The 13,466-nt window shown below is 49.3% G+C and overlaps 1 protein-coding gene across 2 annotated transcripts in view; it reads right to left on the bottom strand.

Annotated features, from left to right (window-relative positions):
* The window catches only part of KLF7 (KLF transcription factor 7), a 55,351-nt gene extending 42,197 nt beyond the window's left edge, over positions 1 to 13,154 (bottom strand). The window contains exon 1 of one of the 2 annotated variants that reach the window (XM_035568353.2): positions 12,697 to 13,154. In XM_035568353.2, coding sequence (XP_035424246.1) covers positions 12,697 to 12,798 — 102 coding nt within the window. In that variant the 5' untranslated portion in view covers positions 12,799 to 13,154. Of the gene's footprint in view, positions 1 to 12,594 lie in introns of both variants that reach the window. The other variant, XM_035568345.2, reaches the window with a different exon arrangement.
* Between the last annotated feature and the right edge of the window lie 312 nt (positions 13,155 to 13,466).

Genomic DNA, 13,466 nt, shown 5'->3' with positions numbered 1-13,466 from the left:
TGAAGAAAAGCAGGGAAAAGGGCTTAAGGAGTAAATGCTAAAGTTTTTTTGTCATGCCAGCAGAGAGAGGCAGTATATAAAGAAATCCACACAGGGGCAGGAAATAAATCCTTGAGACTGAATTCGAAGAAAGACAAATTAATGCATTTATGGAAAAAATAGCAACACAGCATGCACACTAAATACAAAGCAGAGATACAGTCAGGCTGAAAAGAGACCTTGAGCAGATAAAACACAGAGAAGACCACTGTGGTTTTGGGGATACATTCTTAGCATCTGATATATAGGAAAACTGGAGGGAACATGAAGATGGAAAGTATGACAAAATTGAAAGGGACATGCACATTTGTTCCTATTTATCATGTCTGCTCCACAGTCAGTATTATAATCTTCAGTCAATGAGCAGGGGTCTCGTTTCACAGTTAGATACAAATCCTTGAAAGAGTTAATAAAGATGGGAAAAAGCATCACATTATGCAGCTATGAATTGGATAAACTCAAACAAAGCAATGGAGGTCCTCATAAAGAAAAGAGAGAATACAGGAGTGTGAGGAATTAGATTCAGGTAAGAAAAAAAAAAAAAAAAAGCTTTTAGATATTCTTCCCCTTAATGAGGTTTTAGCACATGTTTTCAAGGCTTCCAGGGCCTCGTGCTAGGTGGATTTCCAATGAGAGCAGAAGGCTCCACTGAGGCATACAGTAAGAAATGGCACCTGAGCAAAAGAATTTGATGATCTAACAGCATTTTTTTCTCTGTGCTAATTTCTGAATTAGCAATTTCTGAATTAGCAGAACTGCTAATTAGCAATTCAGAAATTCAGACATTAGCACTGGACCAGATCTGCTTATATGCACAGTTTATTGTTGCTGGATGAAGGCAGTGGCTGCAAATGCCTTTTCATCATGTGCACCCTGCTCTCAAACCTCATTTGCCTTCGAAATTAGCCAGTCACATCCCCCTGCTGAACAGAGGCTCTCCTGCGACCCTTCTCAACCTCAGAGGCCAAGCTGCAGTCAGACTCCGGCCCCAGAGGCTGTCCATGACACGACACAAGATGACACAGCTTTGCTTCAGATTCCAGCCAGCCGGGAGGAAGCCGCCAGCTCCACAAACCCGGCCTCTCCTCCGACCTGGCACAGTGCACATGCGTGATGGGTTCTAGAAACGGGCACACACGGGGCCTTCCTTCAGCCCAGACTCACGTTTACAAGAAGGCCTTGAAGTGGATTTACTTACAGAAGCTGATTTTAAGGTCAAAAAGACCATTCTGCTCATTTATCTGACCCCTGGAAGAAACTGCCCATGGAATTGCACAAAAGGCTCCTCCAGACGCTCAGTTACACCCACTTTCAGGTTGGTTTCCACTGCTGAATATGAAAGCCTGAGGGTAAACTGGAGCAGGATCCTTCTGTCTTCCTGTGCACTGAGACTGCTCAGAGACCTCTCTCATCTGTCTTCGTTTCACAGGTGGGTGGGTATCCACGGTTCTGGGGGAAGCAGTGCCCACACTACCTTGCAGCGTTGCACAGAGCACGTTTAGAGCTTAGAAACATCTCTTCCCTTCCCACCCCCACGTTTTCTTTATTTGAAAAACCAAAGCAAACAAACCATGCTACATCCTTTGTTTTATAGGGAGCCACTCAAGACCTCCCACTCTTTCATGGAAAGAAAATTTATTTCCGGTAGAGTTTCCATTATTTATTAGCTGAAGGTGGGGGGAGAAACGACATTTATACAATGCGTCAGGCCATGCTCACTACAAAACAGAACTAAGCCGATATGGTCAGAGCACGACTTAGCAGCCTATTGCGCAACATTTTAAAAAATGCACCCTCTCATTACAGCACTTGAGACCATCTCCTCCCCTGACACCATTGGAAGCACATTTATGAGAGCCATAGAGCAGCAATATTGTTTTAATCAAATCATTAAAATGGGTGTGCTGCTTTTTGCCCACATCCTGGTATTTATTCCACATCCTGACAATATTTGGGATTTGTATAGACCATTCTCCTCTAAGGTGTCAAGTGACTTTGTAGACACTGGGCCAGCGTAAATCCGCATATCACCACTGTGACTTTGGCAGATCTGCATCAGTCTGCATCAGCCCAGGATCTGACTCACTGACTGATCTGCACTTCCCCGTGTGATGGGGATGCTATTCTTCCCTTTTACAGAGAGAAAAACCAGTTCAGAAATGGATATCAAAGGTTTCCTTGATCTTTTCCACTTAAACATAAAGAAATGGAAAGCAGAAAGAAACTCCCATTTTATCACAGTAGTACATCTGACGAGAGACACAGATTGCTCAAACCAAATGCCAAATTTCAAGGCCTTGCAGCTGATCTAGCTCTCACTACATGGAGATAATCCATGTAAGACAGTCCCAGTGAAGAGGAGTCTTCAACCTAGGGTAACCACTCAGTGTCCTGTTGAACAGGCACTCAACTCTTGGATGATCAGGTTTTCCTAAGATATGTAGGTGGAAACCACCCTAGGCTGTGCTTGTACTACACCAGGTGACATTCACTTACCCTGAAATTCTCAGAGTCGCAACAGAAGCACCTTACAATCCCTTTCACTGGGTCATGTCAGCACTTTACAATCTACAGCAATCTACCTCGTCTTTCAAGATAGCAGAGACCTCTGACACTCTAAGTGCCTCCTTCCTCTGGTCTGACCAGACAGAAACACCCCTTCCTCCCAATATTTGACTGCAACCCCCCTGCTTTCATGTGTTTCTTAAAGCCACAACACTCAGAGGCTTCTGGTTACATCAGAAGCACCTTTCTCAACACCAAAAGCAAGCTTCTGTTTTCCTTGATTGTGCAGGAAAGCCTACAAACACACTATTATACTATCCCAAAAGATCACAAACCAAAACCAAATAAAAACAACATGCACCTTCCCTGATGTACAGCAACTCTCAGATGTTCACAACTATTTGGAGGTGCTGGCACAGTTTATGAACAGCTGGGGGAGGGCTGTCTGTGGCTGGGAGAGCATCTCAGATGGAGACGGAAAAGAGCTATTCTGCTCAAACTGGTTGTAATCTCTGTCAGTCAGTCCAGTGCCCTTGTTTCTCCCTTATTATTTTGAAATGCAGACAAATTTAAAAATAAAAGCTAGAGACACTGAAGTTCCTCCCCATCTGATCTAGTCACTCACTAATGAGGGAGGTTTCTTTTCACTGGCACAGATTTTCCATTGAGCAGCAAATGCAGCCTCTCCACTGTCCACGTGTCGGAAACAAAGCCACTTCTGGCCTGATGCTTTCCATATGAAACACCAGGTCCCATCTTTCTTCTCCCTTCTCCCTTCCTCCCTTTCATACTTTATTACTCACACAGCAGCTGTAGTAGCTTGCAGATGAGTGGAATGTTTCCTTCAGAGCAGCATAAATTTTCCAGACTGACATGGGAAGCCAAAAGAAAAGAAAAAAAAACACAACACCCAAACCAGGATTATGAAGGATTATTTTCACTGGTTCAAAGCAGGCAGCGAGCTCTGCGGAGCTGTCACCCTTTAAAGCACTGTGCAGCCACAGGTAAAGATGAAAGCCCCCAAGCCACCCACCTCACCCTGCACCCTGGGACACGAGGCACCTCAGAGCCAGACGTGGGCCAGAGGTGCCAAGGCAGGGCGAGCACAGATTCCTCACCAAGACGATGGCACGGCACCTCGCCAGCAGTGTTTGTGAGCGGTCCCGGACAAGCGGAGCTGAGGAGGGAGAAAAGCGACCAGCAGCTGTGAGGAGCCGATGGAGGCACGTGAATGCACTGCTCTTATGCATCTCATGCACCTGCACGCCTTGCCAGACTTGCGTGGGGAGGGAGAGCAGCCCCTGGGTTACGGACCAGAAGTGGTCAGATATTACTTACGGCACCATGAGGTGTTGTGGCTGCAGTGCTCACAAGTTGACAGAGTCACGGGCTGCAATGAGTCTAAGTATCTTTTGCTAGCCAAACTGATACTTGCTGGGGAAAATGAATCAAGCTTTAGGGACGCAGGACAACAAAGGCAAAGGTGCTAGTCAAACCAAGTCTCTCACACCAGAAACAAGGCCCGGCCCTGAGGGAAGCCTCTAGAAAACAGACCTGGTTGAAACATTTCTACTAAAAAATCTCAAGTCAAAAAAAAAAAATCATTTTTGTTTAATCTAAAGTGTTTTATTGGAATGTATTGATTTTGGAAGCACCACACAATCAACTAAAGTTTCACACGCCCAAGATGTAATCTAGAAGGACAGACCTGAAATCAAGCAGGAAAGTGATCCAAACCTGGGTCTCTCACAGCACACCTAAGAGCTGCGATGTGGCCAATGTCCATTTTGAGTATAAAAAGCAGGCAGACAGGAGCAGCTCTCTCCTCTTCCACTCTTCCACCTACCGAACACTTTCACTGTGGCCTTTGCTCACTGGAACCTTTGTTTTCCATCCAGCCCTGGTGGAGAATAACGGCAGGCAATTAAAGGCAGGCCCCTACTTCATCCCCAGCAGCACAAAGCGACTCGGCACGATGGCGGTTCCCCTCCTGGGCTGGAGTCAAGACAAGTCAGCAAGGGGTACAAATCGCAAACGTTTGCAAACCCAAGAGCTCTCCTTATGCTTGAGAACGAAGTTTGCCCACTGAAAAATCGGGATTAAAACCAAATGCCTAGCAGCATAGTAGCCTATTAGTAGTGAAAGCATTTTTCAAATCTAATTTACTTGTCATGCCACATGCCTTTTCCTCATCGCACAGTCCAAACAGTTGCTCTCACTTTGCTTTATTTCAGATGCACGGGAAGAACGCTGCAGTGCAAGAGCTGCACAGACAGCAGGTGGGCAAGATGATCCCGTCCAAAAAACGCAAACCCTGTTTATGTCTTGTTTTGTTTCTTTTAATTATATAGATGGAGATAATTCCACTGATTGCAGTTTCTGTCAGAACATGTTGATTTACAAACCTTCATCACAGTCAAACGTCAACCCTATGCCACGTCCCTTTAAAACTGACCTTGGGAGGCTGCAGATTTAAGGGCAGGATTTGTAAATCAGGACACTAATTGGAACCTCGCAGAAAAGCCTCTCACAAGCCGGTGTCCTTCTCCTTTGTGTGCCCCCCCGTCAATCACATTGTCTCCCAAGCTCACCTCTGTCACCAGCTATTTCTCTACCCCTTGCCGAGCAGGAGCTGTTGACACCCTCCGTATGATTTAAGCCCTAGCTTTCCACGCAGGTCCACAGCACTGGGAAATAACCAACAGGATTAGGACATGTCAGACACGGTCTATAAGCCCCGTGTTCAAAACCATTATGACACTTAAATGCGTATGTCTGCAGGACCTTCAGCAAGCATTAATACGCTGTTTATGCTTAAGTGACTCAGACTCTTTAGTGTACATTGTAAAGTATACCACATGCATCTTAATGGTTCTCTAAACAACAACACGTGTGAGGAATGCACAGTTGCACTGAGCAGAATCGCTCTGAATTGGAAAGGATCCTTCATGTGTGAGAACAAAGAGAGAGAGGGTACCTGCTTGAAAACAATTAAGAGCATCAGAGCACTCTGCCAACACAGTAAAAACCATTAAAAATAAATAAATCCTGGACTTCCTGACCGAGTTTTCTACACCCTGTTTGACCCATTTTCTATAAACTCAGAGATGGGGTCAAAGTTGTGCTACACACAGGCTGTCTCAAAGGCAAGGCAGACCTCAGGAAGGAGTTCAAGCTCACCTTTTGGCTCTTTATTTTCATTATTTCACAGAGCCAACCCCGCACCCATGGAGGGCACCCAGGGTGGGAGCCGTCCTGCGCTTTCAGGGCCTGCCCCCATGGCCCAGGCCTGGGGCACTGCCTGTCCCCCTGCCCTAGGTCCCGAGCCCCCGACACCGATCCTCACAGCACCAGCAGGTGAAAGGAAGAGCTACCGGCCAATCTCGTGACCGAAGAGCCGAGAAGGAAAGGCTTGGAAAGGTCCTGATGCAATCCAAGCTGTCTCACTGCCCTGGAGCACAAAGGCTGAGGTGATTTCCTCTCAGCAGGGAACAGAGACGTGGCCCCTGCTGCGCCAGGCAGCCCCAACGCGAGCGGACACGCAGCCGTCCTCACCAGCTGCTGCCAGGCCAGGGGTGCAAACACAGCCCGGCTGGCACAGGGACGAGCGGGCTCCTTCTGACATGTGCACACACCTCCATACTCCAGCCAGCTCTCCAGCTTATACAATAGCAGCACTTTCTTAATGCTGCTGGAATCAAGTAACTGCTGGAAAGCCCATCTTTTTTGTTTTTAAGAATAAAGGACAACAAGACTACCCTTCAGTGGCTTGGAAACAAGAAAGGTAGAAAGGACATAAAAGCCTTAACAAAGGTCTGTGACTTTAAAAACCATCTCAGTGTTTTGGGAACAAGGCACGCGATTTTTGAACTCAAAGTGGCAACGCTGGGAAGGAGACACAGCCGAGAGAGTACCAAACTCTTGACACTCAAACACATGTACTGCCTATTGAGATTGAAGTCAAGAGAAGAAAACTGGGATGGTCTCAAATACACCAGCATCAAGCTGGGGAATATACCTTTGTAAGATCTATGCTCCAAACCTGTTCTCTACCCAGTAACATTTAGGAGGAAGGGAGGCTCTTTCCCTGGCAGGTTTGTTTTGTTTGCTGCAGAATCAGCTGAACCCGGCAGTACAAGTGAATCCAGACTCGTCTGGACCATGTCAGAAGCAGTCACGCACAGTACAAAGAAGACCTGTGGGGAGGAGGAATTCAGAGATGGGCTATCCCTGCGACTTGAAGCTGAAAGAAACCACAGAAATGGCCACTCACAGCTCGTGAGCAATGCCGGGAGTTTGGAAGTAGTAGGGTGTTGTAGATGAATACGTATGAGAATGGGCAGGAGGCACCTGAGAGTCGAGAAACAGAGAGGAAAATAAGAGGGACTTAGCACCACTCTTGAAAACACTTTATTAACTCTCCAGAATTCAGCTTTACCATCAAATAGGAAAACTCCCACCAATTACAATACCCACAAATGATTTTTTATGACATTTTGAGTGTGACGATCAATATCCTCCAGTGTTTTTTCCCCTCTGAAGGATGTGACAAACTTGGTGTGAGGTATACTATTACACTTCACATACTGAATGCCAATGTTGCTCAGCCAGTGAGCAAAACCCCTTTGTTTTATAAGAACAATTGCAATCACGGTTGTGCATGTGCAGCTACAGAGTCAAACAGCTTCCTTCTTGCTTCCCTATAACGTGTCCCAGTGCAGAATGGAGACGATGCTTCTCAGTGGAAAGTCATTTGGCAAGGCCTCAAAAATATGACATTATCCACAAAAAAAATATATTGTTCCCCCACCTGGGAAAGCTTAAGTGTGAAATTACTGCATTGTACTGAAGACCTTCTGCCATTTCCACGTGGAAGTATCGCATTGCAGACTTGCTATATATCACAATTTTTATGTAACCTACTGAAGTCTATTCACTGCCTATTTAATAGGATATAAAGACATGGGTGTGTTGGGGGGTGTGAAGGTTAAAACATCCCAAACAAATAAAAGAAGGCATTTTCTAGTTAATACCCACATTATGATTGTGCATTGCTGAAAACTATGTACCCTATTTCAAAAGCACCTGCCACACACAAAAATCACACACAAAATCAGCTGTTTAACGTTTGCAACATGGATTGCAGGGCTCCACACTTTCATAACATCAAGAACTAATCATTTATAACAGATTCTGCAATTAAGGAATCACAAAACAATACAGGCAGCAGTTTCCAGTTTGACTTTCTCTTTCTCCATCTCCTTCTACAGTGTGAAAAGAGCTTGCTTTCAGCACATGGAGCAAGTGGAGTGCCTGCATGGGTAAATGGACTGGTGCTCAGAGTCTGAAATACGCTGCAGTACACATGTGGCTGTTCTTGGAAGTCAACCATTTCTGCAAGTTATTCTCAAGAGGCATGATGTACTATAAGCACTTAAGAAATGTGTTACACTGTGACTGGAACCAAGATGAAATAGCAATATTAAAAGAGATGGTTTAGTTTATGTAGTGGCCAACTATGCCATTAAACTAGAACAATGGAGACAATGGGCAGGCAGGAATGTTCTCCAGTGTGATTTATGCCTTTCCAGTAGCAGTGGAAATTTTTCCTATAGGCCTGAAAATGACGCTGACTCCCAAACAGAAGTCAGCATTGAGATGTAAGAGTTCTACCAGATCAGTCACCCTGGGATACTCTGCTCTCACACTGCACAGGGATCTCAAAGCCCTTTGCCAGGATGGGTCATTTCAGCTGCCCAGCCCCACAAAGACCATGCCTCTGTATTGTTGTTCTCAGTCATTTCAGAAGAGGGTAAAATGAGGCCTGAAGACCTGATTAAAAATACACAAAGGTTCTACCACACAGTCAAGGGCAAAACAAAGGTTTCCTTGATCCTGTGCTTTACAGGAAATGCACATCTCCCTTAGAAGGATCGTGGCTTGCTGCAGCTGAGAGCAACTGAGTCAGCCAAGGCAAGAGGAAATGTTATCGGGCAATGGTTATCAAGCAAATGATACAAGGCTATTCCCACCAATAAGGACTGTTCTGCCCTGTGACACATGTGGGAAAGGCTGGCTGCCTTTTAGTGTAAGCCAGAGCGTGACACTTAAACCCTGCTGATTTTATACTTCTGCTGAATCAGCTGCACACACAGCGGCCCTGTGCATCTACCTCCTCCTGGTGCTGCTGTGCTCTGGCAACACAGGGATCGCTGTGCTAGAGGCTGCCCTGTGGCCCCCACAGAAAATGAGGAGAGCCCCCAGATGCCTCCTGATCACACCTCTGAGCACACACAGAGCCCTCCAAGGGCACGGGATAGCAGGGGCGGTTTGAAGTGTTGCACCTAGAAGAGACAAATCTGACTACAGAAGATGCCCTCTGCTGTTGATCTTTTAATGACCCCTCACATGATGCTGTGAGGGCCCAGCACGAGGAACAGGCTGAAGCCCCGAGCCCAGCCCCTGCCAGCTCTCGCCCCGGCTCCTCTGTGGCACGCTGACAGTGGGACCACGTGCAGCTGCACGGGCTGCACTCCCTGCAACCACCTCCCCCAAAACCAGCCCTCGGCAGAGCCACGAGGCACTTCCCAGCCTCATGCTGCTCTCCCTGCAGCCCACTCCCAGTCCCGGGGACACCCCGTCAGACACCTACCCCTGAGCAACGCGCGTGGGACCACAGCTCCTCACGCTGCACGGCCGCAGCCACACAGGGGCTGGGATTTCCCCTGGGCAGGTTATAAATCGCCGAGCAAGCTCGTGGGGACGGAGAGCAGTGGGGACGGCAAGCAGTCCACGTGGTTCACAGCACGGCGAGGACGGAGCGCCAGGCAGAAGCAGACAGATACTGAGACACCAGCCAGCTGGCGTACAGCAAGCGCCGGATTTTTCAATGCCCAGCCCACCCCTTTTTTTAATCTCTCGTAGTGCCATGGCTGCGCGAGGCTGCTGGAAAAGACCAAACAAAGTTCTCTCCCTCCCGATGAAGCTGTGCTGTGGGCTACTCATCAGATCCTGACCTCTCCACTCCAAGAAGAAACCCTCCTGACCTCCAGAGCGCTTCACCTGAAGGAGGACACTCAGAGCTGACATAGAAAAGCTAAGCTTTTGTTGCCTGAAAACCAAGCCCACCAACACATGCTTTAAAAATAACACGAAATGCATCATGGATTCAGTTCCAGCTTCCACTCCAGGTATTGCCACTTTTACTATGTAAACTACGTCCAGGATGGAGTGAGAGGTCTTTTGTTTGTATTTTTCTCCTGAAAAGGAAACCTACAGAAGAGATGACAATCTCTTCCTCCCCCAAATCCACTTGTGTTACACATATTGCTGGGCTGCTCTCATCCAGCTCCAGTGCTGATTGGTAAAAGCGTAAATGCCAAACTTGCTCACATTTCTCTTGTAGTAGGAAGGAAAAAGGGAGAGAGGATCAGCTGACCGCACGCAAGCATTTAGCAACCTGCCTGTGCTGTCAGTGCCCTCTGTGAGTGATGGCTGTTTCCCAATCGGAAACATGAGCAACTGCCCCAGCTGGGTAGTCCTCGGCCAGCAGCTACAAAAGCGTGGTCCAGACTCAGGAAAAGAGGAAGACAGACAGGACTGTGGCAACACGCTCACCCCAAGGCACTCTACAATTTTCAGCAGGGCAATTGCATCGTTTATGGTACCACAAGAGCCCCCAAACCTAGCAGCAGCAATTGGCACGAGCCAGCCTCTCCCCATCAAGGACAGACAGCCTGCTATCACAAAGAACTTGAGCTCACAGCCAGACAAGGAAGCCTGCTCTTGACCCACACAACTACTTCCCCGCATTTCAGAGACTCTGAAGCAATCTCTGGGGGACACTGCTTGGCTGCTGCCAGGAGCACTGCTCTGGAGCCTCCAAGGAGCTCAGGTGTTTTCCTGGGAGCGGACACAAGTACCTTCACCCCGAATTAAAGCTGCTGCTTCCCTACCCCAGTGCTTCCCCCAGGGGTTGGCAACTGCCCTGCCAGCTGTCTTTCCGAGGGTCTTGACCGCTCCCTGACAGCTCTGAGGGATACCTTCGGGTACACACACATGCACACGTGTGTGCCCTGTGTCCCCAAGTTGCTATGGTTTGCCTGAAGTGAACAAATCCCTAACACTGGGCTACATTTGCAAGCAGTTCAGCAGACTGAAATCGGGGTCTCTGTGTCAGTGGGTCTGCCAAGCCTGCGTGCCAGCACGCTCTGTGCAGCCACTTCGGCTGCTCCCACTAGTCATCCACCGGGTCGGCTCCCCTGTTGTCTGCAAGGAGGGTCCGGGCAGCAACAGGGGAGAAAATCAAACTGCAAATACAGGATGCATTATGAAACATCGGGCACTGGTTGGAAGATCTGAGGGGAAAGAAGGGAAAATGTAATAAATTATTTCCAACTTTTCCTTTCCAAACATATGCGGAGAGTCAGTGGGGTTTAACCGGGAGAGTATTAAGTTTAAATTCTCTGTCAGTAAGAGGGGGCTCGGGTAGGTACGTTGCACGGTATAAACCAAGCTGCTGCTCTTCCACACATAAAAGAAGGCAGCAGGAGACAGAGTATCACGCACAGTACTGCCTAGAGCATGCTGGCTATGTCAACAGATTATCTCGCTTTGGACTGCCTGGGCTGTTACTAATATGCAACTGATCCAACAACAGCGATGCTATGAAATTATTTTCCTTAATGAAATTATATCAACCTCTTCAGTTTAATTAGCATGTTAAAATTATAAAAGGAAAGCAGATGTGACCACCATGGATGTGCGAGCTGAATATTAATAACAAAAAGCATCCCCACCCCCTCGGAGGAGAAAGCAAAGTTGGATCGGTTATTTCGCAAATGAAATCCCAAACGTGTTCACACCGCGGCTGTCAGTAAACCTCTCACAGGTGTGCATGCACACACAAGGCTGGAGCCAAAACAATTTTACCAGGGCGAACCTTTAAAGACCCAGCCACAGTCCAGTGGATGACAAAGCTACAGCCCCTGCCGAGCGACCGTCTGCTTTTCTGCCTGCACACACACCGGCAAGGAGCATTAAATGAATGTCCCAAGCTGTCACTTACTGGAGAACTAGCACACATTGCCCCTATGCTAGCCAAGACTCCCGTGAGTGCCTGCAAGACGCAGCCCAGTGGCTCCTCGTTCCCGAAGTGACAGTGCTGTGGGGCCGGGCAGCGCGCTCGCACATGTCATTCCAGCCACACTCCTGTTCTTACCAGCCAGCACGTTTCGTTTTTCTTTTAAAGAGACACCAGTTTACACATCCCCTCTGCCAGAAAACCACATCAGCAACCAGCACTGCCTCTGCGGCCGGGAGTGAGCACGTCGCTTCCCTCGGCATCCCAGCAGAGAGCTGTTCACAGGTCTGGGCATTTGGGCACACAGTTTGTTTGTACAGCTCCTTTCTGTCACCTACTCTTCTCCTGGGTGTTATTCGTTCACCGATCGTCATTTTAACACGTTGGCAGTACTTGATTTCCCCCTTCAGAAGTCCCCCAGCTCTGCCTGCGCGTTAACCCTACGGAGCCTCCGAGCACGCGGGCTGACGGGCACCAGCCTGAGGCGGCATTGTCTGACGGTACAGCCAGTGTGCGCTTCTCCCCACCTTCCAGAAAAAGGGAAACCATGAAAAATAAAAAAAAAAAATCGCTCGCCCCCTAGTCGGAGGATTCAGCCTAAAGCCTTCGCTGGTGCTCCCACACATCTGCCCACCTCTGCCTGGTTTCTGGTGACAGAAACACCTGAACACGAGACGATCTATGCCGGTTGTCAGCACTGGCTGGAAGTGATCAGCCTTGCTTAAAAGACCAAACAGAAAGAAAACAGTAAATAAACCTAAGCCGAAAAACGAGATGAGGAGAGCGGTGCTCACAAAAGCAAAGCCCCGGCGGGTGTCAGCGGCCCCCAGGTGCCGCTCGGGGGGGGGGGGGGGGCAAACCCAGGCAGCTGACGGTCTACCCACGCGGAAAAAAAAAAAAAAAAATTTAAAATAATAACAAAACCAAAAAAAAAGAAAAAAACCACCGACAAAAAAAACCATACTAACCGACCAACCCTGAACCGAGGAACAAGAACTGAGACGACGGCGGAGACGCGGCCGCGAGGCACCGGGCGCCCCGGCGGCCCCCGAGCAATGCAAAGGATTCACCTGCTGCCAGTTCTCCTCCAGGGATGGCAACGCTGAGAAGTAGCCGGTGTCGTGGACAAGCTGCAGCTCCTGGAATATGCTGTAACTAGCCAGGACATCCATGCTGCTGCTGAGCACGGCCCCCGCTCTCTGCCCGTGTGTGTGTTTGTGCGCTCTGCTGGGGGGGGGGGGGGGGGGGGGCTGGTTTCGAGCATAAAAAAAAAATAAAATAAAATAAAAATTTAAAAAAAAGAGGAAAAGCGGCCGATGGTGGAGCCGGCGGCCCCGGGGCTTTGTTGTGTTTCAGTCACACTTTGGGAAAATAAAAGGAAAGGGGGGGAAGGGAGGGAGGGAGGCAGGGGGACCCTCAGCGCCGGGGGCCGGGCGCGCACCGAGCACCGAGCACCCCGCGGCCGCCGCACCGGGGCTCGTGCTCGTGCCCGCCGCCGCGCAGCCCCGCGCCGCGGCCATGCGCGCTCCCGCGCCCCCCCCCCGTATTGTCGGGAGCCCGCATCGGCCCCCAGCGCCGGCTCCCTCAGAGGAGCAGGCCCCGCCCCCGCCGCCCCGCCCCGCCCCCGCTCGCGGCCCACTCAGGCCGCGCGTGACCATGTAAGGCAAACGGCGGGGCGGGAGGGGCGGGGCCGAGGCGCGCCTGAAGTCACTGCCGCCCAATGGCGGCGCGGGATCGCGGGGAGAGGGGCGGGGCCTGGCTTGGGATTGGGCGGCGGCGCGGCTCCCGCCTCCCGCCCGCGGCTGGCGGGGCGGCGCGCGGCGAGCTATTTTTAGGGTGC

Source organism: Cygnus atratus, chromosome 6 (genome assembly GCF_013377495.2).
Source record: "Cygnus atratus isolate AKBS03 ecotype Queensland, Australia chromosome 6, CAtr_DNAZoo_HiC_assembly, whole genome shotgun sequence".
NCBI lineage: Eukaryota > Metazoa > Chordata > Aves > Anseriformes > Anatidae > Cygnus > Cygnus atratus.
Note: the sequence above shows the minus strand (reverse complement) of the source record. Positions and strands in the feature narration are given on the sequence as shown.